The sequence below is a fragment of the Chiloscyllium plagiosum genome, unplaced genomic scaffold (genome assembly GCF_037043375.1).
Source record: "Chiloscyllium plagiosum isolate Xiang-an unplaced genomic scaffold, Cpla_swu_hap1 HiC_scaffold_47, whole genome shotgun sequence".
NCBI lineage: Eukaryota > Metazoa > Chordata > Chondrichthyes > Orectolobiformes > Hemiscylliidae > Chiloscyllium > Chiloscyllium plagiosum.
Window position 1 is genome coordinate 8,581,198 of NW_028270185.1, and position 26,857 is coordinate 8,608,054.

The 26,857-nt window shown below is 47.7% G+C and overlaps 1 protein-coding gene and 1 long non-coding RNA gene across 2 annotated transcripts; both read left to right on the plus strand.

Annotated features, from left to right (window-relative positions):
* The first annotated feature begins 1,650 nt into the window (after window positions 1–1,650).
* Window positions 1,651–6,023, plus strand: LOC148135986 (uncharacterized). The gene is made up of 3 exons (XR_015754723.1): window positions 1,651–1,781; window positions 3,222–3,386; window positions 5,802–6,023. It is a non-coding gene; the product is annotated as an uncharacterized LOC148135986 (long non-coding RNA).
* A 6,179-nt stretch (window positions 6,024–12,202) lies between these two features.
* On the plus strand, window positions 12,203–25,891 carry polr2i (RNA polymerase II subunit I). The gene is made up of 6 exons (XM_043680855.2): window positions 12,203–12,311; window positions 15,327–15,381; window positions 19,613–19,686; window positions 21,919–21,993; window positions 24,525–24,576; window positions 25,627–25,891. Exons 1-6 carry the CDS (start codon window positions 12,205–12,207, stop codon window positions 25,687–25,689), a joined length of 426 nt encoding a protein of 141 aa, XP_043536790.2. The 5' UTR covers window positions 12,203–12,204; the 3' UTR covers window positions 25,690–25,891.
* Window positions 25,892–26,857: the final 966 nt, after the last annotated feature.

Here is a 26,857-nt window from a genome sequence, read left to right on the forward strand (position 1 = left end):
CATAGTGCCCAAGGATGTGCAGGTTAGATGGGTTAACCATGGGGAATGCAGGGTTCTAGGGATTGGATGGGATATTCTTCAGAGTGTTGATGAAGAGTCGATGGAGCAGATGGCTTCCATCTGCTCTGTAGGGATTTTATGTTTGTTTCTGTTAAATTGTTGCTGTAAGCTGCTAAACAGGGGCACAGACAAATCCAACTCAAACTGCCTAATGTGAGGACTGCAGATGCTGGAGATCAGAGTCGAAGAGTGTGGTGCTGGAAAAGCACAGCAGGTCAGGCAGCATCCGAGGAGCAGGAGAGTCAACGTTTCAGGCATAAGCCCTTCATCAGGAATGAGGCTTGTGGACCGTGGAGGGGGAGGGGGGGGGGCGCTGAGGGATAAATGGGAGGGGGGTGGGACTGGGTGGAAGGTAACTGCCAGAGGAAGTGATCGGTAGATGGAGGTGAGAGGGTGATGGTGATAGGTCGGAGAGGAAGGTGGAGTGGATGGGACGCCTGGAGGAAGAACGCCTCATCCTCCACCTCAGGACCCTCCAACTACACGGGATCAATGTGGATTTCACCGGTTTCCTCACTTCCCCTCCCCCCACCTTATCCCAGATCCAACCCTCCAACTCAGTACCGTCCTCCTGACCTGTCCATCTCCCTTCCCAACTATCTGCTCTACCCTCCTCTCTGACTCATCACTATCACCCCCCATCTTCACCTACTTATCGCATTCCCAGCTACCTTACCCCCAGTCCCACCCCCCCCTCCCATTTATTTCAGGACCCCTGCCCACAAGCCTCATTCCTGATGAAGAGCTTATGCCTGAAATGTCAATTCTCCTGCTCCTCGGATGCTGTCTGACCTGCTGTGCTTTTCCAGCAACACAAACTGACTAATGGACAAGCATTTAGAGTCATAGAGATGTACAGCACGTAAACAGACCCTTCGGTCCAACTTGGCCATGCTGACCAGATATCCTAAATTAATCTATTCCCATTTGCCAGCACTTGGCCCATATCCCTCTAAACCCTTCCTGTTCATATACCCATCCAGATGCCTTTTAAATGTTGTCATTGTACCAGCCTCCACCACTTCCTCTGGCAGCTCATTCCATATACGCATCACCCTCTGTGTGAAAAAGGTGCCCCTTAGGTCCCTTTTATATCTTTCCCCTCTCACCCTAAACCTATGCCCTCTAGTTCTGGACTCCCTGACCCCAGGGAAAAGACCTTGTCTATTTATCCTATCTACGCTCCTCACGATTTTATAAACCTCTATAAGGTCACCCCTCAGCCTCCGATGCTCCAGGGAAAACCGCCCCAGACTATTCAGCCTCTCCCTATAGCTCAAAGCCTCAAAGCTTTTGAAGTTTGATTTCCTTGTAACTTGAGCTCAAATTCCTGGTCTCAAAGTCAACTCATAACCACGCTGTCATTTTCTTGCACATTACGCTAAGTGTGATAGTTCCCCACGGCTAAGATGAGACAGAGAAAAGGAATTTAAAATACCCAGTTCTACGTCACCACTTGCCATGCAGATGTGAGTCAACGATGTGACTGTGGAGTTATCCAATCTTTTTAAAATTCATTTGTGGGACTTGGGTGTCGCTGGCTGGGCCCAGTATTTATTGCCCGTCCCTAGTTGCCCCTTGAGAAGGTGGGGGTGAGCTGCCTTCTTGAATCGTTGCAGTCCGTGTGCTGTGGGTTGACCCACAATGCCCTGAGGGAGGGAATTCCAGGATTTTGACCCAACGACGGTGAAGGAACGGCGATGTATTTCCAAGTCAGGATGGTGAGTGGCTTGGAGAGGAACTTGCAGGGGATGGTGTTCCCATGTATCTGCTGCCCTTGTCCTTCTAGATGGAAGTCGTCAGGGGTTTGGAAGGTGCTGCCTGAGGATCTTTGGTGAATTTCTGCAGTGCGTATTGTAGATGGTGCACACTGCTGCTACTCAGCGTCGGTGGTGAAGGGATTGAATGTTTGTGGATGTGGGGCCAATCAAGTGGGGGCTGTTTTGTCCTGGATGGTGTCGAGCTTCTTGAGTGTTGTTGGAGCTGTCCCCATCCAGGGCAAGTGGGGAGTATTCCCTCACACTCCTGACTTGTGCCTTGTAGATGGTGAGTCAAGATTAGAGTGGTGCTGGAAAAGCACAGCAGGTCAAGCAACATCTGAGGAGAAGCCCTTCATTCAGAAAAGCTCTTCCAGCACCACTCTGATCTTGACTCTAATCTCCAGCATCTGCAGTACCTACCTCCGCCTTGTAGATGGTGGACAAGCTTTGGAGTGTTGGGAGGGGAGTTACTTACCGCAGTATCCTCTGATTAGCTCTGTTCCTTGCACGATCACCTCCCTACGATTCCGGACTGCCTCACACAGTTGAACAGCTTTCATTCCCCCTGGACCATTTTGCCCGTCCCCCACCAAGCTCCAATGTAATTAGTGTGCTGATGAAATTGCCCCTTTCATATTTGAACAAAAATAACAAACACAGGATACTGAAGACACTGAAGATCTGAAATTTGAAACTCACAGTGCCTGTAGAGGCAAAAACTGAGTTAATGTTTTGAGTCCAATATGCTGGATAGGCTGGGGCTGTTTTCCCTGGAGCGTCGGAGGCTGATGCTCCGACCTTATAGAGGTTTATAAAATCATGAGGGGTATGGATAGGGTGAATAGACAAGGTCTTTTCCCTGGGGTGGGGGAGTCCAGAAATAGAGGACATAGGTTTAGGGTGAGAGGGGAAAGATATAAAAAGGATTCAAGGGGCAACTTTTTCACACAGAGGGTGGTGCGTGTATGGAATGAGCTGCCAGAGGAAGTGGTGGAGGCTGGTACAATTACAACGTTCAAAAGGCATCTGGATGGGTATATGAATAGGAAGGGGGATATGGGTCAAGTGCTGGCAAATGGGACTTGATTAACTTAGGATATCTGGTCGGCATGAACGAGTTGGACCAAGGGGTCTGTTTCCATGCTGCACAGCTCTATGACTCTACTTTAAAAGTAGGATCATAAGACGTTGGGGAAGATGTCGGCCAATGAGCCCATTGAACTAACTCCGCAATTCAGTGGTTGATCTGATAATCCTCAACTCCACTTTCCTGCGTTACCCCACAACCCTTGAATCCTTTCCCGATTAAAAGTCTCTCATGTGTTCTGAAGAAGCACAACAGCAGATTTGAAATGTTAACTCTGTTTCTCTCTCTCTCTCTCTCTCTGCGGATGCTGCCAGACCTGCTGAGTTTCTCCAAGTGCTTCCATACTCCATTCCATCCTGTCTGTCCTGAGGTTCATCTTGCAGCAGTTTCCAGCAGATTAACTATGAATCAATCCAAGGCAGTCCTCGATGTCTGGGAATGCAAGGAGCCAGGACCTCATCCATGTTAAGGTCTAAATGGTGAGCCCTTAATGTCATCCATTGCCTCTATATCCTCCTCACAATATTTTGAGCAGAACTGCAGGCTGCTCCCCCAGTGACGTAGATCAATCACGACTCCCCAATTTCTCTACTATTCAATTCTTCCCCTCTGGAAATAAATCCTGGTGCTTGGACTGCTGTTTAGGGTTTCTAAGATGTTTTATTTGTTTTATTACCATCACGTGTACAATGAAAAGTGTTGTCTTACATGTTATACACGCAATCGTGCGATGCCAGTGCATCAGGGTAACAGGGCAGTGTGCAGGATAGTGTTATAGCTGCAGAGAAGGTGCAGAGAGAGATTGACAATAACGTTAAACATTAACAATAAATATTCGGAAGTCTGATAACAGTGGGAAAGAAGCTGGTCATAGAGTCATAGAGATGTACAGCACGGAAACAGACCCTTCGGTCCAACCCGTCCATGCCGACCAGATATCCCAACCCAATCTAGTCCCACCTGCCAGCGAATCTATTTTTACATGTGTACAAGATTTCATATTTTCTGCCTGATAGTACAGGGTGGAAGAGATTATAACGAGATGGGTGGGGGTCATTGATGATGTAGGCTGCCTTCCCAAGGTGATGGATGGAGTCATAGAGTCATAGAGATGTACAGTACAGAAAGAGACCCTTCGGTCCAACTCATCCATGCTGACCAGATATCCTAAATTAATCTAGTCCCATTTGCCAGCACCCGGCCCATATCCCTTTAAACCCTTCCTATTCATATACCCATCCAGATGCCTTTTAAATGTTGTAATTGTAACAGCCTCCACCACTTCCTCTGGCAGCACATTCCATACACGTACCACCCTCTGTGTGAAAAAGTTGCCCCTTGGGTCCCTTTTATATCTTTCCCCTCTCACCTTAAACCTATCCCTCTAGTTCTGGACTCCCCGACCCCAGGGAAAAGACTTTGTCTATTTACCCTATCCATGTCCCTCATGATTTTATAAACCTCTATAAGGTCACCCCTCAGCCTCCGACGCTCCAGGGAAAACAACCCCAGCCAGTTCAGCCTCTCCCTGTAGATGGAGTCGATGGATGGAAGGTTGGTTTGCGAGATGGACTGTGCTGTGTTCACAATGCTCTTCAGTTTTTTACAGTCCTGGGCAGTACAGTTGTCATACCAAGATGTTTAGTTGAAACAGTAAAACACATTATAAGTTATTAAGCAGACATTGCGGTAAACTGTGTGTTCTGCCTGCAGGCACACAGCCGACTAACAGACAGGCAGAGTCACAGCATTGTATAACCCCAGCACATAGAATCCTTAAAGGGAACTCTCTTAAAGGCAATGAACAAAAGCAAAACTGGCTGGAGAAACTCAGAGAGAAAGCAGCATTAATGCTCAGAAAATGGTGTGACCCTTCTTCAGAAATGATGATAGCTGGGAGAAGGTAACATTTAAAATGAGGACAGGGTGGGAGGGGAGAAAAGACTATTTACTCGATGGAGACAGAGCCCAGGGAGAGGGAACGAGAGTTTGGCAGACACAGGATGGATAATGGTAAAGAGACAGTGAGATCTGCAGATGCTGGAGATGAGAGTTGAGAGTGTGGTGCTGGAAAAACACAGCAGGTCAGGCAGCATCTGAGGAGCAGGAGAATCAATGTTTCGGGCCAGAGCCCTTCATCAGGAATGGATAATGGTAAGCTAGAGATGGAGAAAAGCTAATAATGGGGATGATGAGTCAGTGAAAATAGATTGGCTGTTCAGAAAGCAGCTCTTCTCATGACAATGCTGGGGGTGGGGGGGAGGTAATCAGGGTGGGTAAAGGCACAGAAAGATGATGTTCGGCCTCTCAAATTATTTAACTCAATATTGAGTCCAGAAAGCTGCAGGGTCCCCGAGGGGAAAATGAGGTGCTGTTCTTCCAGCTTGCACTGAGCTTCACTGGAACACTGCAGCAAGCCTGAGATGGGGGATGTTGGCCAGGGAGCAGGGTGGGGTGTTGAGGTGACAGGTAACTGGAAGCTCAGGGTCTTTTTTGCGGCCAGAGGGTAGGTGTTCTGCGAAGAGGTCACCCAGTCTACGCTTCATTTCCCCAGTGTGGAGGAGACTCCACTGTGAGCAGCGAGTGCGGTAGACTGGACTGTGGGAAGGCCAGGTAGAGTGTTGCTTCACCTGGAAGGATACTGAGGGGGGAGGAAGTGAACTGGAAGGTGTTACACCTTCTGTGGTTACAGGGGAACGTGTGTGGGGAGATGTGAGGGCGGAGGAGGAGTGGGGTATCCTGACAGGATGAGGGATCTTGACGTGGGAGATGTGACCAGAGTGAGGAGAACATTTTCTCCAGTGGGAGGATCTAGGATCAGGAGTCAGAGATTTTATGATAAGGGCTCACACACCGATGACAGAGCTGAGGAGAATTTCTTTTTTCTCTTGAAGGGTCCGTGATTCTTCGGAGCTCCCTTCCTGAAAAGCAGAGATTTGAATATCTTTAAAGTGGAGGTGGATGACGTCCTGGTGATTGAGGGGTGAAGGACTGTCACTATGCCCAATGGGAAGGACAGGCAAGAGGTGGTGATGTCCTAGTGGTATTATAGACAAGTAGAAACCCTGAGACCCAGGGAATGTTCCTGAGACCCAGGGAATGTTCCGGGGACCTTCGTTCGAATCCCGACACGGCAGATGGTAGGACTTAACTTCAATAAAAAAGAAACGTGGAATTGAGAGTCTAATGATGACCATGAATCCATTGTCAGAAAACTCCATCTGGTTCACTAATGTCCTTTAGGGAAGGAAACCGCCATCCTTACCTGGTCTGGGCCTACACGTGACTCCAGACCCACAGTAATGTGGTTGACTCTTAATTGCCCTCTGGTTAATTAGGGATGGGCAATAAATGCTGGGCTTAGCCAGTTTGCAATCATCATGTGAATTAATAAAGGAAAAGAAAGGTGGAGTGAGCAGATCAATCGTTGTCCGGTAGAGAGGTGGAACAGTGTCAAGGGGCTGAGTGGCCTCATCCTGCTCCTGGTTTATAGGTTTGTGGTGAGGTACATATGGAATTCCCTTCCTGTCAACACTGACACCCTAAAGTCTGCAGTGATGTAAGGAGGCTGTTCACCAGTAGAAGTATAGACGCGTAGAAACCAGAACAGCAAATTCCGCTCTTAAAGCCTGTTACACAATCAATATGATCAAGGCTAAATTCCTGTTTGCCACCCTCTCCTACGCCTTTCAAATCTAAACATTTATATTTCTTGAATATACTCGGTGACCTCTATGGCTCAGTGGTTAGCACTGCTATCTCACAGCGCCAGAGACCTGAATTCGATTCAATTCAATCCTTGGGTGACTGTCTGTGTGGAATCACAGGCCCTTTGGCCCAACAAGTCCACACTAACCCTCCGATGAGTAACCCACCCAGACCCATTCCCCTACCCTATATTTACCCCTGACTAATGCACCTCACCTACACATCCCCGAACACTATGGGCAATTTAGCATGGCCAATTTACCCTAACTGCGCGTTTTGGACTGTGGGACGAAACCGGAGCAAACCTACGCAGACACGGGGAGAACGTGCAAACTTCACACAGACAGTCGCCCGAGGCTGGAATCGAACCTGGATCTGGCGCTGTGAGGCAGCAGTGCTAACCACTGAGCCACTGTGCTGCCCTAAGTTTGCCCCTTCTCCCCGTGTCTGCATGGGTTTCCTCCCGGTGCTCCAGTTTCCATCCACAGTCCAAAAAATGTGCCGGTTGGGGTGAGTTGGCTGTGCTAAATTACCCCCATAGTGACCAGGGATGTGCATGCTTGGTGGATTAGCTGCGGGAAACGCAGAGTTGTAGAGACTGGATGGGATGCTCTTCGGAGGGTTGATGTGCATTCGGTCGGCTGAATGGCCTGCTTCCACACTGTAGAGATTCAAAATGTAACTGTACCCATCTCTTCTGGTAGTTTGTTTCATGCATGGAGAATCTGCCCCTCAGGCCCCTTTCAAATCTTGCCCCTCTCACCTTAAACCTTTTGGACTCCCTGGGGAAAAGACCTTGGTTATTCACCTTATCCATGTCCCATACTGCTTTCATAGTGCAGGGATTCCATGAGAATTCCACAAGTTGACCACCCTCTGAGTGAAGAAAAACATCCTTATCCCATTCCTAAATGGTATACCCCATAACCTGAGTCTGTATCCCCTGCCTGTAGACACCCCCAGCCAGGGGAAGCCTCCTCCCTGTATCACGTCTGTCCAGCCTTGTTAGAATTTAATATGTTTCAGTCAGATTCCCCCTCATCCTTCTCAATGCTGGTAAAATCTGCCATCCTTGTCTGGTCTGGACTACGTGTGACTCCAGACCCATAGCATCATGATTGGCTCTGTGGGCAATTAGAGCTGGGCAATAAATGCTGGCCAGCGATGCCTCCATCTCTTGAGTGAATAAATAAAAATACAGGCCCAGTTGAATCAATCTCTCCTCATACGACAATCCTGCCATCCCCAGTACCTGCCCAGTCAGCCTTCTCATAGGGAAAGCTGAACCAAGTCGCCCCATTCTGTACTGTATAATTTCTATGGTTCTATATCTTAGGTAGCAAGACCAAACTCCAGGTCCGGTCTCGCGAAGGCCCTGTATAACTTCAGCAAGACCTCCTTATTTCTGAATCCTCTTGAAATGAAGGCCAATGCACCAACTGCATTGATAATCTCCAGGGCAACGAGGTATGGCCGATAAATGTTGGCCATGCCCCATGACTGAGTAATGTGAACTCCTTATTGTTCCAGCTGAAATGCACAACCTCAAGATTCATTTGTTATCTGGTAGTTTGTGACACTTAGCAACGCTGGTTAGGTCACTTTTAGAATACTGTGTTCAATTCTGGTCTCCCTGCTGTAGGAAAGATGTTGTGAAACTTGAAAAGATTTATGAAAACGTTGCCAGGGTGGGAGGATTTGAGCGATGGAAAGAGGCTGAACAGGCTGGGGCTGTTTTCCCTGGAGCATCAGAGGCTGAGGGGTGACCTTATAGAGGTTTATAAAATCATGAGGGACGTGGATAGGGTAAATAGACAAGGTCTTTTCCCCAGGGTGGGGGAGACCAGAACTAGAGGGCATAGGTTTAAGGTGAGAGGGGAAAGATTTAAAAGGGACTTAAGAGGCAACCTTTTCACACAGAGGGTGGTGCGTGTATGGAATGAGCTGCCCGAGGAAGTGGTGGAGGCTGGTACAATTACAACATTTAAAAGGCATCTGGATGCGTACATGAATAGGAGGGGTTTAGAAGGACTTAGGCCAAGAGATACTGGTAAATGGTAAGTGGGTGGCACGGTGGCTCAGTGGTTAGCACTGCTGCCTCACAGCGCCAGAGATCTGGGTTCAATTCCCGCCTCAGGCGACTGACTGTGTGGAGTTTGCACATTGTCCCCGTGTCTGCGTGGGTTTCCTCCGGTTTCCTCCCATAGTCCAAAGATGTGCAGGTCAGGTGAATTGGCCATGCTAAATTGCCCGTAGTGTTAGGTAAGGGGTAAATGTAGGGGTATGGGTGGGTTGCACTTCGGCGGGGTGGTGTGGACTTGTTGGGCCGAAGGACCTGTTTCCACACTGTAAGTAATCTAATCTAGATTTATTTAGGATATCTGGTCAGCATTGACGAATTGGACTGAAGGGTCTGTTTCTGATACTCTATGACCTTCTCCAGGGCAAAAAGGTGGACAATAAATGTTGGCCACGCCCCATGAGTGAATAACGTGATCTCCCTATTGTTCCAAACAAAATGCACAACCTCAAGAATCATTTGTTATCTGGTAGTTTGCGACATTTAGCAATGGATGTCCTGAGAATGTTCTCTTGTGGCATTCAGTAACAACAATGGCTAACTAGTTCGGTTGCCATGGTACCTTGTAACATTCCTGTCCTTTGCAATCACTAGGTGATAGATTTTAATGAAACAGGGAGACACTGGGATGGAGTCAGCTTTCCCAAATCCCCTCCTTCTCAGTCACCCTGTCAACTGGTTGGTAGATTCCTGTCAGGTTCGGGGACTGGAAAAATTGGAGCCCCCCTTGGAGATTTTTGGGAACGTGAACAATCTCGCAATGATATGCTCTACAGGGAACGTCCCAGAGGATTTATGAAGGTATGAGCAGAATTACGCCTCCTCCAGCCTGTTCCTCCATTGTAGATCATGTCTGTTGATCTGGCTCAATGCCATTTTCTTCACTATCCCCATATTATGAGAAGGTGAGTACTGGGGACTGAGTTGGATGTTCATATTGAATGGTGGAGCAGACTTGAAGGGCTGAATGGCCTACTCCTATGTTTGATTAGATTAGATTCCCTATAGTGTGGAAACAGGCTCTTCGGCCCAACAAGTCCACACCAACCCTCCGAAGAGTAACCAACCCCCCTCTGACTAATGCACCTCAACAACTATGGACAATTTAGCATGGCCAATTCACCTAACCTGCACATCTTTGGAATGTGGGAGAAAACCGGAGTGCCCGGAGGAAACTCACGCAGACACGGGGAGAATGTGCAAACTCCACACAGACAGTCGTCCAAGGCTGGGATTGAACCTGGGACCCTGGCGCTGTGAGGCAGCAGTGCTAACCACTGAGCCACCTGGTTAAACATCATTAACCAGAAATCTATTGAGTTTTAAAGTTATAGGAGTTTAAGTTTGAAGGAGAGGCTGAGACTTTTTTCACTGGAACACAGGAAGTTGAGGGGTGACCTGACAGGGTTTATAAAAGGTATAGATAAGGTGCATGGCAGGTGTCTTTTCCATAGGATGGGGGATTTCAAGAGTTGGGGTCATATTTTTAAGGTGAGATGAGAAAGATTTCTAAAAGACATGAGGGGTAACATTTTTGACACAGAGGAAGATTTGTGCCCAGTGAAGTGGTTGAGGCTTCCATATTGATAACTTTTTAAACAGTAAAGGAATTAAGGGTTATGTTGAGTGGGCGGGTAAGTGGCGCTGAGGCCACAAAAAGATCAGCCATGATCCTATTGAATGGTGGGGCAGGCTCGAGGGGCCAGATGGCCGACTCCTGCTCCTAGTCCTTATGCTGTTTGGAATGAACTTGCAGAGGAAGTCTTGGCTTCAGGTATAGTTACAACATTTAAAAAAAACATTTGTATAAGTTCATGAATAGGGAAGGTTTTGAGGGATACGGGCCAGGAGCAGGCAGGTGGGACCAGTTTAGTTTGAGATTATGGTCGACATGGACTGGTTGGGCCAAAGGGTCTGTGTCTGTGCTGTGTGACTATGACTCCGACTTGGACATGCTCAATGATTGATTTCCATAACCCTAGGGGAAGAGAATTCCAAGGATTTTGTGGGAAGAAATTCCTCCTCATTTAGGGAATTGCCCCTTATTCTGAGACTGTGTCCATTTGATTCAGAAGCATCTTCCCAGCCAGTGGGATATATTTCCACTGCACCAACCCTGCCGAGCCCTCTATTAATTTTATTGTGGTTCTGTTCGTCGAGCTGGGAATTTGTGTTGCAGACGTTTCGTCCCCTGTCTAGGTGACATCCTCAGTGCTTGGGAGCCTCCTGTGAAGCGCTTCTGTGATGTTTCCTCCGGCATTTATAGTGGTTTGTCTCTGCCACTTCCGGTTGTCAGTTCCAGCTGTCCGCTGCAGTGGCCGGTATATTGGATCCAGGATGAGTGGCACTCATCCACAGATTCAATCAATAAGCACTTCGACCCGGACCCACATGAGGAAAGATCCATAAGATCCATAAGATCACCTTTTCTTCTGAACTTGTAAAGTAACAAGGGACATGTTGCAGTTGTATAAGACTCTGGTGCGGCCGCATCTGGAGTATTGTGTGCAGTTTTGGTCGCCATACTATAGGAAGGATGTGGAGGCACTGGAACGGGTGCAGAGGAGGTTTACCAGGATGTTGCCTGGTATGGTAGGAAGATCGTATGAGGAAAGGCTGAGGCACTTGGGGTTGTTTTCATTGGAGAAAAGAAGGTTTAGGGGTGACTTGATAGAGGTGTACAAGATGATTAGGGGTTTAGATAGGGTCGACAGTGAGAATCTTTTTCCACATATGGAGTCAGCTATTACAAGGGGGCATAGCTTTAAATTGAGGGGGGGTAGGTATAGGACAGATGTTAGGGGTAGGTTCTTTACTCAGCGAGTCGTGAGTTCATGGAATGCCCTGCCAGTAGCAGTGGTGGACTCTCCCTCATTATGGGCATTTAAGCGGGCATTGGATAGGCATATGGAGGATAGTGGGCTAGTGTAGGTGAGGTGGGCTTGGATCGGCGCAACATCGAGGGCCGAAGGGCCTGTACTGCGCTGTATTCTTCTATGTTCTATGTTCTATGAGTTCTACCTGGTACCAAAATCAGTCTCATGAATAGCAAGCACAGGCAAGATGGGCAAAATGGCCACCATGTTTGCTGTATGTTCATTGAAGATGCACAGATTGTCCCTTTGTGAAAGGGTTGGCAACCTTCAAATGCAGAGGGCTGACCCAGCTCCATTCCCAATCCCAGCTCTATTCTCAGTCCCATTCCCAATCCAAGGTATAGCCTAATTCCCAGCTCCATGCCCACTCTTATTTCCAGTGCCAATCCCAATCCCAGTTCCAATGCCATCTCAGCTCCAGACCCAATCCAAGCTCCAGCCCTATCTCCAATCCCAGCTCCAGCCCCAATCACATTCCCAGTCCCAATCCCAGCACAGCTCCAGCACAGCTCCAGCTCCATCCCCAGTCCCAGTCCCTGGACCGACCGCCCCGAGCCGAAGGGGGGCGCTGGCGGTTTCGAAACGCGTTCTCGCCGCCGGGGCCTGCGGGGCCGCCGTCCGGGACGGGAGCGCATGCGCGGCGGTGAGTTCGGCGGCGCGTCTGGAAGTTTCGGCGCGATGGATTTCGAGGGAGGGAGCGGGGGGCCCGGCTTCGTGGGAATCCGCTTCTGCCAGGAATGGTGAGGGGGGGTGAGGGTGAGGGTGAGGGGAGGGAGTAAAAACATTCACACAGGCACCCCCCTCACCATCCCCCTCCCCCTCCCCCGTCACCATCATCCCCCCACCCCCCCATCATCCCCCCACCCCCCCATCATCCCCCCACCCCCCCCCATCATCCCCCCACCCCCCCCATCATCCCCCCACCCCCCCATCATCCCCCCACCCCCCCCATCATCCCCCCACCCCCCCATCATCCCCCCACCCCCCCCATCATCCCCCCACCCCCCCCATCATCCCCCCACCCCCCCATCATCCCCCACCCCCCCCATCATCCCCCCACCCCCCCCATCATCCCCCCAATCATCCCCCCACCCCCCCCATCATCCCCCCAATCATCCCCCCACCCCCCCCATCATCCCCCACCCCCCCCATCATCCCCCCACTCCCCCCATCATCCCCCCAATCATCCCCCCACCCCCCATCATCCCCCACCCCCCATCATCCCCCACCCCCCATCATACCCCTCCCCCCTCACCATCCCCCCACCCCCCCCATCATCCCCCCACCCCCCCCATCATCCCCCCACCCCCCCCATCATCCCCCCACCCCCCCATCATCCCCCCACCCCCCCATCATCCCCCCACCCCCCCATCATCCCCCTCCCCCCTCACCATCCCCCCACCCCCCCCATCATCCCCCTCCCCCCCCATCATCCCCCTCCCCCCTCACCATCCCCCCACCCCCCCCATCATCCCCCCACCCCCCCATCATCCCCCCACCCCCCCCATCATCCCCTCACCCCCCCATCATCCCCCCACCCCCCCCATCATCCCCCCACCCCCCCCATCATCCCCCCACCCCCCCCATCATCCCCCCACCCCCCCCATCATCCCCCCACCCCCCCATCATCCCCCCACCCCCCCATCATCCCCCCACCCCCCATCATCCCCCCACCCCCCCATCATCCCCCCACCCCCCCATCATCCCCCCACCCCCCCATCATCCCCCCACCCCCCCATCATCCCCCCACCCCCATCATCCCCCCACCCCCTCATCATCCCCCTACCCCCCCATCATCCCCCCACCCCCCATCATCACCCCACCCCCCCATCATCCCCCCACCCCCCCATCATCCCCCCACCCCCCCATCATCCCCCCACCCCCCCATCATCCCCCCACCCCCCATCATCCCCCCACCCCCCCATCATCCCCCCACCCCCCCATCATCCCCCCACCCCCCCATTATCCCCCCACCCCCCCATCATCCCCCCACCCCCATCATCCCCCCACCCCCTCATCATCCCCCTACCCCCCCATCATCCCCCCACCCCCCATCATCACCCCACCCCCCCATCATCCCCCCACCCCCCCATCATCCCCCCACCCCCCCATCATCCCCCCACCCCCCCATCATCCCCCCACCCCCCCATCATCCCCCCACCCCCCCATCATCCCCCCACCCCCCCATCATCCCCCCACCCCCCCATCATCCCCCCATCCCCCTACTTCGTCGCCCCCCATCCCCCAACTTCGTCGCCCCCCATCCCCCAACTTAGTCGCCCCCCCGTCCCCCGACTTCGTCATCCCCCGTCCCCCGATTTCGTCGCCCCCCCGTCCCCCAACTTAGTCGCCCCCCCGTCCCCCGACTTAGTCGCCCCCCCGTCCCCCGACTTAGTCGCCCCCCCGTCCCCCGATTTCGTCGCCCCCCGTCCCCCGACTTCATCGCCCCCCCGTCCCCCGACTTCGTCGCTCCCCCGTCCCCCGACTTCGTCCCCCCCCGTCCCCCGACTTCGTCGCCCCCCTGTACACCGACTTCGCCCGTCCCCCGACTTCTTCCCCCCCCGTCCCACCCCCCCCCCCCCCCCCCCCCCCCCGGTCCCACCCCCCCCGTTCCCCCCCCCCCCCCCCCGTCTCCCCCCCTCCCCCCGTCCCCGTTCCCCCCCCCCGTTCCCCCCGTCCCCCCCCATCCCCCGACTTCGTCGCCCCCCGTCCCCCGACTTCGTCGCCCTTCGTTCCCCGACGTTGTCGTCCCCCAACTTCGTCTCCCCCTCCCCCCAACTTTGTCTCCCCCTTGTCCCCCGACTTCAGTCCCCCCCCCTTACCCCCCGCCCCCCGACTTCGTCTCCCCCCCGTCCCCCGACTTCATCGCCCCCTACTTCGTCACCACCCCATCCCTCCAATTTGTCGCCCCCTCCGTCCCCCTACTTCGTTGCCCCCTCCGTCCCCCTACTTCGTTGCCCCCTCCGTCCCCCTACTTCGTTGCCCCCTCCGTCCCCCTACTTCGTTGCCCCCTCCGTCCCCCTACTTCGTTGCCCCCTCCGTCCCCCTACTTCGTTGCCCCCTCCGTCCCCCTACTTCGTTGCCCCCTCCATCCCCCTACTTCGTTGCCCCCTCCGTCCCCCTACTTCGTTGCCCCTCCGTCCCCCTACTTCGTTGCCCCCTCCATCCCCCTACTTCGTTGCCCCCTCCATCCCCCTACTTCGTTGCCCCCTCCATCCCCCTACTTCGTTGCCCCCTCCATCCCCCTACTTCGTTGCCCCCTCCATCCCCCTACTTCGTTGCCCCCTCCATCCCCCTACTTCGTTGCCCCCTCCATCCCCCTACTTCGTTGCCCCCTCCATCCCCCTACTTCGTTGCCCCCTCCATCCCCCTACTTCGTTGCCCCCTCCATCCTCCTACTTCATTGCCCTCTCCATCCTCCTACTTTGTTGCACCCCCTATCCTCCTACTTTGTTGCCCCCCCCCCCCAATTCCCCGACTTTATTTCGCCCTTTCCCCTCAAAATACAGATTTGAGGTTTCCATCAGATCGCCATTATCTGTTTGAATGGCTTACTCCTGCTTGTTCACATGACTACAAGTTAGGTCACAGCCAGCAGTAAAATGAATTGTACCAAGATACTGTAAATCAGAAATAAGAGCAGGAAATAATGGAAGCACCCATTAGGTCTGGCAGCAGGATAGGGAAATTGTATTTAGGTATTGTAATCCTTTCGTCTGTTATTTTCTAAGCATGATTTTTCTTGTTTGTGTTAGTAATAATATGCTGTATCCAAAGGAAGATAAAGAAAACCGGATCCTGCTTTATGCGGTGAGTTCACACGTTTTTAAAGTGATTGTTTTATTCAGGAATCTCAGTTTTGCTGAGATCAGCTTTCAGGAGCAAAAGTATCAACACAATATAGACAGGTGATACAAAGGACCAAAATGGTAGATGCTGGATTAACTAACAAATGGGATGTGAGGCAGAAGGAGATGATAATGGGATGGGTTTGATGGAGGTGGAATGTTGTTAAGTTGGGGGTGGGGTTAATATGGACCGGGTAGGCAGTGGAAGAATCATCCAACAGCTTTGACCAAAAAATGTGGCAGAACTGATGATGTGAAATACCTGAATTCAGTGGGTTCTGAAGGTAAAGAGCCCAGTTGAAAGATGAAGTATTGCTGCTGGAGCTTGGTTGTGCTGGCCCTTCCACTGTTCCACATTTTTATCAGGTGGTGTGCTATGTTGTAGTTGCATTCCCTGGTGTGTATAAGGGACTGTTTGCATTTGGTCCCACCCCAGCGAAAAGTGCTCCTGCAGGTTGTTGTATTTACATAAAGTACTTGATGTGAAGGAGGAGAATCCAGTCACACATTGGTGCATCCAGGGATATTTCTGCTGCTGCAGAGGAAGGATTGGAAAAGGGTGATGTTGTGACAAAATAAATGTCATGTAAACAAAATACCCAGCTTCTCAGGATTCTACCACCCTTTGTGTATACAAGTGCTTATTAACATCTCTCCTAAGTGATCCGGTCCTAATTCACAGGCGGTTTCCCTATTTGGAGATTCCAGAACTTGGGAAATAGTCTGTGAATTAGGGCCAGACTGTTTATCTTTTTTTCTTGTTAATATCACAAAGACTTTGATCAGATCGCCCTTAAACGTTTAAATTCGAGAAAGAACAGATCTCATTTGGGTTTTGTTTTAAGTGTAATCCTTGAAGTCTAGGTATCATTCTTTTAAACCTATGTTGAATTCCCTCCAAGGCCAATCTTTCCTTCCAAAGCCCCACATCCGCGCTCAGTATTCAATGTAGGGTCTATAGGGTTTTGTACATTTGCAGCATAACTTCTGCATCCTGGTCCTCCACTCCTGTAGATATAAAGGCCAGCATTCCATTAGCTTCCATGATTGTTTTCTGTACCAGTTTGTGACATTTTAAAAATCTATGCATCTGAGCCCCAAAGTGTCTCGTTCATTCACTGTATTTAACTTCATACCATCTGGTAAGTACACTGATCTACCCTTTCTCGATCCAAAGTGGATAACCTCACACTAGCTTAAATTAAACTGCATCTGTTACGGTTTTGCTCATTCACTTGATATAAAATTATAAAGAGCAATTGATAGACTATCATCAGTACCATTATCTACATTGCCGTCTAGCTTTGTGTCATCAGCAAATTTGTGTATATGACTTTCTGTGCCATGATCCAAGATGTGAAGAAATAATGTGAATAATTGAGGCCCTAACAGATCCTTTTGGGACACCACTGGTCACATTCTAACAATTCGGGTACAGGTATCCCCCCTCTGCTATCTGAAAGTAGAGCGTTCTTATGAAATCTTTCGTTCGCCAAAATGCCATAATGCGAAAATGCATTAATTTATATGGCAAAAGTTTGACCTCTTCTCGTAAAAGCAAAAGTCCTCTTCGGATTAGTGAAAACAGGTCCTAATGTAGGTCTTTCATAAAAGGGAAGTGGCGTAAAGCGAACTTTCGAACAGCCTCCTCAGTTATCTCTATTTCCCCATTATCCCTACTCTGTCACCTGTCATGTCAGTATTTTGCCCTCAATCTCATGGCCATTAGTTAAAAGTCTTTATGTGGGATTTTTATCAGATGCCTTCTGGAAGTACATATGAATGATGTAGACATTCTCCTGTCCTCAATCACCACCTCAAAAAATTCAATGAGGTTTTGCTGGGCATGACCTTTCTGTCATTAATCTATGATTAACTAAATATGTTCCAGATATGCAGTTAGTCCCAATAATTTCCCCATCATAGATATCAGGCTAACTAGTCTGTAATTACCTAATTTTCCTATTTCATCATGATGGGCTGAATAGCCTTCTGTCCTGTAACAATTCTGTGAAGCAACTGCAAATGGCAGTATTAAATTTCTGTAGTATTGAAGAGTAATCGTTCAAACTATAAATGAAAGAAACTGGATTGTGTTGGCTCCACTGTTGACAACAGTGACTTTAGCTGCCTGGGCCTTAAACTCTTCGCTCTTGCCCTCCCTCTTCCCTTTTTCCCCTCTTCTTCCTGCTTTCTCCTCTCTCCCTTCCCTCCTCTCACTCCTGCCCCCTTCTCTTCCCTCTTCTCACGTCTTCTGTCTTCTCCCTGCCTGCTTCTTACCACAACTCCACCCTTCTCCCCCTCATTCTCCCCACTTCTGCCACACTCTTCCGCTCCCCTGCTACTCTCTTGTTCCTGCCCCTCCCTCCTGTCCCCATCCCCGTCCCCCACTTTTGTTTTTTTTTTCACACTCCATTTCAAATACTCCTTAAAGTTTGTCTTTTTGAACAACATTTTGATCATCTGTCCCAATATCTTGTGGTTCAGTGACAAATTTTGAGTTAACTGTCCCGTGAAGTACTTTGGAAGAGTTTATATTGTTCAAGGTGCTACATAGGTGTTACAGTTATGGGAATAAATGACAGTAATCTGTTGCCAGGTTCATTTCTCGAGTAGTCATGGCTGCTTTTAGTTTCTGACAAATCTTGCTGTTTGTATTCAGGAGTGCAACCCAACTGTGGGAGAGCTGAAGTTTACAAAGTGTAATTGTGATGCAATTAACAAGGTTTTTTTTATTGTGAGGCTGGTGGAGAACTAGAAGAAAGGAAATCCCTGGAGTCTGTGCATGGATTTATGTAAAAGCAGCAGAGCTTGTCATTTAAGTTGACAACTTGTCTGAACAACAGAGAAATGTGTTTGTAAGCAAAAAAAAACGCTGAAATATTTTGTAGCTGGTGTTGGATGGAGACAAACTGATTAAATCCCTTGACTGTTGAACATGCAAAGTGTAATCTGCAATGTTGCACAACTCTAAGTTTACTGTTGGTGAAATGCTAGTCTGTATGACACACAAAAGCACTTAAACCTTAGAATTGCAAGGGTTTAATTCATGGGTTGAGGGCGTTGCTGGCTAGACCAGCATTTATTGCCCATCCCTAATTGCCCAGAGGGCAGTTAAGATTCAACCACATTGCTGTGGGTCTGGAGTCACATGTAGGCCAGACCAGGTAAGGATGGCAGTCTCCTTCCCTAAAGGACATTAGTGCAACAGATGGGTTTTACTGAGAATCAACAATGGTTTTGTGGTCATCATTAGACATTTAATTTCAGATTTTTATTGAATTTGAATTGTACCATCTGCCATTATAGGATTCAAACCCAGATTGCCAGAACTTTTACCCGGGTTTCTGGATTAATAGTCCAGCAATATTACCACCAGATGTTTAATGTTTTGATGTTTTAGATTACTGACTGAAAATGGGGTGAATGGTTCCTACATTCACTGGCCTGGGGCAGACTTCCTACAGAGTGAGGTTGTAAGATTAAATTTTAGGGTTGCAAGGTCCAAGAACAAAATGGCGGCCATCAAACAGTGGATCGTTTTGAATAAATTGTACTTTTCTGGCAAATTGTGCCAAGCTTGTGGCTGATTTTGTGACATCTGGTGAATCCCATCTCTGTTTTGTGCATCAGGTTTGATTCAGTGATGATTGCCACACATCCCAAGGGAGAGGATTTAAAACTCTAGCCACGACTGCTGCCATGCTGATAGGTGTGCACCAAACTTGTAAAATGGAATCACAGTGAGAAAATGTTTGGAACATAAAGACATTGCCCAGTGTTACACTAGCCCAGACAATGCAGAATGCTTCAGCAGTCTATGCTGAATCATGAGCTGCACTGGGTATCAGTGCCTCTACATTTCTGAATTCCCAAACTCTGTGCTTCCCTGCAGAATGAATGGGAAACTGAAGGTGTAAACACTTGAACCAGAAGCTTGTTCTCATCTAATCAGGGCCTGCATTAAAATGTAAATTGCTTAAAATATTCTGGAGATCTGGCAGCATCAGTGGAGAGACACACTAAGCTAATATGTCAGGACAAACACCGAATACTGGAAACACTCAGCAGTGGCAGCATCACTGGAGAGAGAATCAGAGTTAACGTTTCAAGTCCATATGAAGAACTACAGCTTTTTTTTCATGATCTGTGTGACCAGGCTCTAACTTAAATGCTATATGTTTTAATTTCAGTGTCGAAACTGTGACTACCAACAAGAAGCTGATAACAGCTGTATCTATGTCAACAAAATCACGCATGAAGTGGAGTAAGTAGCATGTGTCTGCTGTGTGCGATGTTAAGCAGTGCATCATTGTAACGGAGGCTGGCAGTTAAGTTGTAAGTGTACCACGGAGAAGCTAGCTACATGCAGGACTGGCATAACAGACACGAATTATTGAGAGTGATTAGATTAGATTCCCTACAGTGTGGAAACAGGCCTTTTGGCCCAACAAGTCCACCCAGACCCATTCCCCTGCATTTTACCCCTGACTAATGTACCGAGCACAATGGGCAATTTATCATGGCCAGTCCACCTGACCTGCACATCTTTGGACTGTTGGAAGAAACTGAAGCACCTGGAGGAAACCCACACAGGCATGGAGAGAATGTGCAAACTCCATACAGACAGTCACCCGCGGGGCTGGAATTGAACCCAGGTTCCTGGCACTGTGAGGCAGCAGTACTAACCACTGAGCCACCGTGCCACCCCACCCCACTGTGGTTCTTCTCATTTCTTGTGGCTCCCTTGAACATTGTGGTTAAACGCTCTCTGTGGTCCTGAACCATGCAGACCTATATTTGCTGAATGACCTTATTTCAGTCTTCACCTAGTGCTGTGCTTTAGAGAACATAAAGTTGATCTGATTGCTGCCCCATGGTCTTGGTGGAAGGTCTGCAAGTATAGGAGCAGAAACAAGAGTGTGTGAAACTGATTCTCGAGCTCACTACACCATTTGAATAAGATTTTAGCTGATTTTAATCTTGGTGTGGCTTGAGTCTAATAAACATGTCCAAATATCTACTGGTCTCAGTCTTGAACTTAGTTACCAATTGAGCATCCACAGCTCTCTGGGGAAAAGAATTACAAAGATTCTCAAACTCAATGCAGAAGTATTGCCCTATCCGAGTCACAAATGGCCCGCTCTTATTCTCTGAGACAAAGCTCTAAACTTCCAGCCAGACCTCTCGTCCCAGGAATCAATCTTGTATTTTGATTGTATTGCATTTTAAGTGATGTGTGTCCTTCCTTGGATATGGAGATCAAAACTACACAGTACTTGAGGCATAATCTCGTTAAAGTTTGTGTGCTTCAAGTCAGGATAGAACAGCTGTTCCTGTGTTGGCATCTTGATGCATAAACACCTTCCACCCAGAGATTTGACTCTTTTGGTGATGTACTAGAGGATTACTAAGATGTGGCTACTTGGAATCCTCACCTTAAGAACACCTGTTTCTGTAACCGTTTAATGACCATATCAGGATATTCCATTTAATTTTTTTTATATCCAAAAATATCTTCTTCAGCCCAGGAAAAAAATGATAAGTTTCAAGCAAGTGATACACGATCTAAACGCTAGGTGATTTTGCAAGGAACCATTTAGCAAAATATTGTAACGTTGGTAGTTTTTCATAAGAGACTCTCGGTCTGGATATACTGAGATATTGGTCTGGATTTTGCTGTTTTCAGTGAAACATTGGCACTCACTGCTGGGTTCGAAAGAACTTCCCCAGGCAAATCCAGAATCTCTATGCTGTGGTTTCCCCCAGTCCCCACCAGCTGTTTAAATCTAACACCAAGTCAAGGCCACTTCTAACAGCAGTGCTGTGAACAACCAATCACATTGCATTATTCTCACAGACAGTGAAGGAATTTGAAAGCGCTTGAGCTTCTTTGCTTAAAATATGAATAATTCAGACAGTAAAATAAATGATTGAATTAAGAGGAAAGATTAATAATGAAGATAATCAATGCAGATTTTTTTCCGAGTCAAATAGTTTGACATCCATGGACAAACTTCGCTATTTAGGGCCAGAGGGGTGTTTAATAGTAATTTGAACTGAGTGCATTTTAAAACAAAAACCAGCTACTCTTCATTCGACACTGTTAGAGTTTTTTATAATGAGAACAAGAGTGTAGCAACTGAACTTCTGTCTTCAGTTCAGTGTTTTCCAGTTGATTGCTGTCTGGGGGAGCTCAGAGGGTGCTTGTTTTGAAGGAATGTCAAATTATGACAGCAATTTCCAAATTTCCTGGTTTCTGCTCACATATGGACGCCAGAAGTTGCGATCAGCTTGAGTGGTGTAACAGCAACGAATGTTGTGACACTCATCACCATTGGTCCAGTGGCCTTCAAGTTGAATTTCTTTTTGTTTTCTAATACATGGAATAGCTGGGCCTGATCTTGTATGGTTGAACTTTATACCAGTAACCATTGCACTGTTTTGACCGCAGCACCTACATTGTTTTCATAAAGGTATCTTTGTTCTTCTTTCACAGTGAATTGACCCAAATCATAGCTGATGTGGCACAAGATCCCACACTGCCCAGAACAGAAGACCATCCCTGCCCAAAGCAAGTAGTACTGCAGCTTTGCCTTATTGTACAAAGATGTGGAGATGCTAGTGTTGGATGGAATGGACAAAGCCGTTACAAGACACTAGGTTATAGCCCAAGACAGTTATTTAAAATCACATGCTTTCAGAGCGCTGCACCTTCTTCAGGTGAAGTAAGAGGACGTGCCTCCTTCTGCTTCACCTGATGAAGGGACAGCGCTCGGAAAGCTTGTGATTTTAACTATACTTGTTGGACTACAACCTAGTGTCTTGTGACTTCAGACTTTATTTTACAAGAGTTCTCATACAGCCTAAATTTGTTGACGATCCAGTCTTGAGTTATCAGGGAGAAAGATGATGTGTCTACCTATTCACTGCACCATGCTCTCTAATACGCAGCCATTCTAAATTGTTGATCATTGAGAACCTTTCTGATTATGAGAACATTCCTGTTGAAGGGCTTATGCCTGAAAGGTCGATTCTCCTGCTCAAATGCTGCCTGACCTGATGCGCTTTTCCAGCAACACATTTTCAGCTCTGATCTCCAGCATCTGCAGACCTCACTTTCTCCTCAAATGCTGCCTGACCAGCTGTGCTTATCCAGCCCCAAACTCTTGACACAGATCTCCAGCATCTGCAGTCCTCACTTTCTCCCATTGAGAACCTTTATCAACCGTGTTGTAGAAGGTCATGGATTGGATCACACTTGCCTTTCTGTCGTAGATACGGAACAGAGGTTCTTGTTTGGTGCAATAAGAGAGGACAAAATCTGTCTTAGGAAAATGTCAGGTATATGACCTCCAATAGCACAGCAGTCAGGTGGCTTATCTGACTATGTGAATCATCCAAACCTTTCTCCAGTTGACTCAGATCTGACTGTCCTGTTGGAGCTAGTCAAAAAATAATAATACCTAATCCCCAATCTCGACAGTGTGCCTCGGCTCCTTCTGCCTTGACTTGTGATATCTAATGCTGCAACATCTCACTGCCCTCTTCCATGTTGAGTCAGCCTTTAAACCTCATAATCCTTTCCATGATGATGACTACTTATTGCACATTGTCTACCTTCTCCTAATCTCCACCCTCCTTCCATAGGCAGATGTTAGCACCCTCAATTAGGAGTAATTCATTCTCACTGTAATTGTTGTGGGCATTTAATGTCTTTTTCCTGAGAAATAGATGTTCTAACCAGAGCAGCTTGGATGTTATCCTGGGACCTGGAGCAGAGGCAGCCTCAGAAACTGGCATATCAGCCTGTGGCCTGAATGTGCAGCAGCAGCTGATGCATTGCAGAGAAAAAGCTTGAGGCATTTGCTGTGAGGAGCTGGAGCTGGGGATGGAGACTGACAGCCTGAGGCCAGTGAACCTTAGAGGGGTTTGGGATACTTGCGAAGCAGAACACTAGCTGCCATTGCCATGAGACAGATAGGTAATGTCATTAACTAATATAGCACAGACGGAGCCCATTTAACCCATCGTGCTTATGCCAGCTCTTTGTTGGGGTGTCCAGGTGATCTCCATGTCCTCTTGTCCAGGTGATCTCCATGTCCCTGTCCCTAAACACGTGTCTTTCCCCATAGCTGTTTTCTCGCCTTCAATTATCCAGTTAATTCTTAACAATGACTCCTGAATCTGTTTCCAGCCCATGCAATGCTCTCTTGGTCATAGGAGGTCTAGAATTGTTTTGCCAGTTACTCTGTCGTCTGTTTACTGACCCTCCTGGAAACAATTTCTCCTTAGTCTCCCGAGACCCTTTAAACATCTCTATCAAATCCCCTCTTAGCCCCTCAGACTGTAATGAGGGAACCTCTCTGCTTTTCCACTCCATATAACTGAGGTCCCTCAACTGATATCATACAGTAAATCACCCGTCCCTCCTTCCCAGGCCACAACACCCTACAGTGAATGGCTGAGCATTAGATGCAGTACTCCAGCTGAAGCCTAATATGAACTTTTAAGATTTTTGCATGTATTTGTGCTCTATCCCTCAGTTAAATCCAAGGATCCCAAGATTTTCTTCAGTGGTCTTCTGGATATCGAAGATTTGGGGGCATACAAGTCTCTGTTACTGCACCCACTTTAAAATTGGACCATGTTGCTTCTCCTCATTGTTTCCAGAAAATGTATGCCTTCAATCAGTTTTGTATCAAAAATGATGGGTCTAGAAAAATCAGAAAGGGAAAAACTGCTTCTGCTCATTAGGGGATTGAGAACAAGAGGCCACAGATTTAAACTTCTTATCAAAACAAGCAAAAGTGCCATGTGGTAAACCTTGTTCAAGCAGTGAGTGGGTACAGTCTGAAATACGCAGTCTGAGTTCACTTGAAATGCTCAAAAGGGAATTAAGGCTGTTATCTGAAAATGAACTGCGTGCTTTGACAGACCAAGAGGAGAAGATGTGGGAATGGAACAATGTGAATTGTTCGTGCAGGCTTGTGGGCTGAATGGTCTCCTCCTGCACTACAGCAGTTCTGAGATTGTGTGAAAATTCACCAGGCTGTACACATTCTTCTGAAAGCTGTTAACAGCTGTTTTAAAATGTCGTTGCAGGTGTGGACACAAGGAAGCTGTGTTTTTCCAGTCACACAGTGCAAGAGCTGAGGTACAGACATTGAACCTATTGGAAATATGCACGTAATTGTCAAAAGCATGTATTCAAGCCACATAACGCAACTGAATATCATCAGTGATATGGATAATTGTGTTATCTATTAGAGGCCACAGAACAAACATTAGTTGTTTTTCACTATTTGTCCTTTGGTAAATAAAACTGAACTTTAATTTATCCTCTCTTAAAGATGTAAGGGAAGGGTGTTTAAACTTGTGAAAGTAGGTGTTGGCATGCAGTGCTGCTTTGTTTACTGACCGTATTTTTTGTTTGCTGAGTGGGTTCTCTCAGCACTCCTGCCAAGCCCAGTATCGAGCCGTTTGCAGGCTCCAGCAGCCATTGTAACCACTACTTAAACCTTCTGCCGCCTAGCTCGAAATGTGCACGTAGCTGTCTGCTTTGAAATGCCTTTGCGACAGTTTGTGAGTCTGAATGTGTAGCCAGGGAGAATAGGATAATGAACAGCCATGAATTACTCAGGGTGTGTGTGGGTTTTCTTTTGTTTTCTAAGTCATGGCTCTGAATAGGTAGCCTGGGTGATGAAAAGCTTTAAGTTTGACCCTTGATTAGAGTGCTATGGGAGTGTGACAATATGGTGTATTGGTTACAGACTCTCTGGAGAACCATAATTATTCGAAAGTGAGATCTCTGAGGATAACAAGGGTCTTGCTTTGTAAAAAAAACTAATATGTGGATATGTAGTAAATCTTATGTTAAGTACAATAGGTGTACATAAGATTTAAGTATTCTTCAGTTTTAAAATGTAAAATCCAGGAAGCTTCCCTCAAAATTTTAGACAGTTCAATTGTTGTGTTTACGTGCCTATTAAGGTTTAGGTCAGGACTGTGACCTTGCTTTATGTACAACATTAACAGCGTTTATGGTTTTAAAAAGGTGAGAAACATATTAGAATGTAGGGAAACCTGACTGCCAGTTTGCCTCCACTTCTGCGAATGAGCCAAATGGTGTCTGTGACTCATCGGGGACAAAAGATTGAGTTTGAAGCATACATCTAATTGCAGCTACCGTTCCTCCCCGCTGCAGGACGCAATGAGGCTATACTATGTGTGCACAGCACCACACTGCGGCCATCGCTGGACTGAGTGAGGAGGCTGTGTCAGCCCGTGAGACTTTGCTGTGTCGTTGTCAGACTGTACCACCTGTGACCTTTCTCAACAATCAGACTGTCAATTCATGGACAATGCAAAATTGAGTCAGAAAAATCAGCTGTTTGGTAAAATGTTTATTTTTTTTAATGCACTGACTGCTGATTTGTAAATACAGTAATAAATATTTTAAAAAGTTGGAATTATGTTCTGTGAATCAGCATTTACTTAAGTGGTATCTCTCAGTACTGTTTCACGGAATCAAGAAAAACCACTTAGTATCTGAAGTGAATATACATCAGAGTTTATCTATTCTGATTCCCTTGCCCCATACACACTGATGTTTTTCTTTGTCTTTATCTAGTTGTGTTAAATGATACAGTAAACTCCTGTGATTTTTCTTTGTTATGTAAAGGCTCTTATATAAAAGTATGTCTCAGAGAAGCTTAAAAAATGATACAATGTATATTTTCCCACTTCTTTCGCGGCCTTGCCTTTAACTGTCTAGAGGCTTCAATTCTGCAAAACTTTCCTGAAACAAATTCTACTTGTCTCTTCATCTTTTGAGAAGCTCCTTAAAGCCTATCTTTTAAAGAAAACATTTGTTCACTTCCTGCTATCTTGCTCTTTAGTTCTTTGCAGAAGGTTCACTGGATTCAAAACGTTAACTCTGCTTTCTCTCCACGTGCTGCCAGACTTGCCGAGTATCTCTAGCTGTTTCTGTTCTTGTTCAGATCTTCAGGCATCTGCAGTTCTTTGTTTTATTTTGCTCTTTAGCTCAAAGTCCATTTGTGTTTGATAAGCCCTCCTGTCAAGTGCCTTGGGTCAATTTACTCCATAATAGCTGTATATAAATGAAAGCTGTTGCTGTGTCCCTACTTGTAATTTTATGAAACAGCAGTCTTATTCTGCTGCATTAATGTGTGCACCAATGTATACTTTAATGTCATTCTGCAGCCTGACTGACACGTTGCTGTTCTTTTCTGATGGACAGAGTTAACCAGTTACATCCACCCAATGCCAGCATCAGATTCTTCATTGATCCTCATGGACAGGATGGGAGAGAAGCAAACGTGTTCTGATTTGTAGAGTCTATGAATATTAGATGGTCAGAGAACAGGATGTAAATATTTTGGGTGATTTGTAGGCAGCAGGGTGGCTCAGTGATT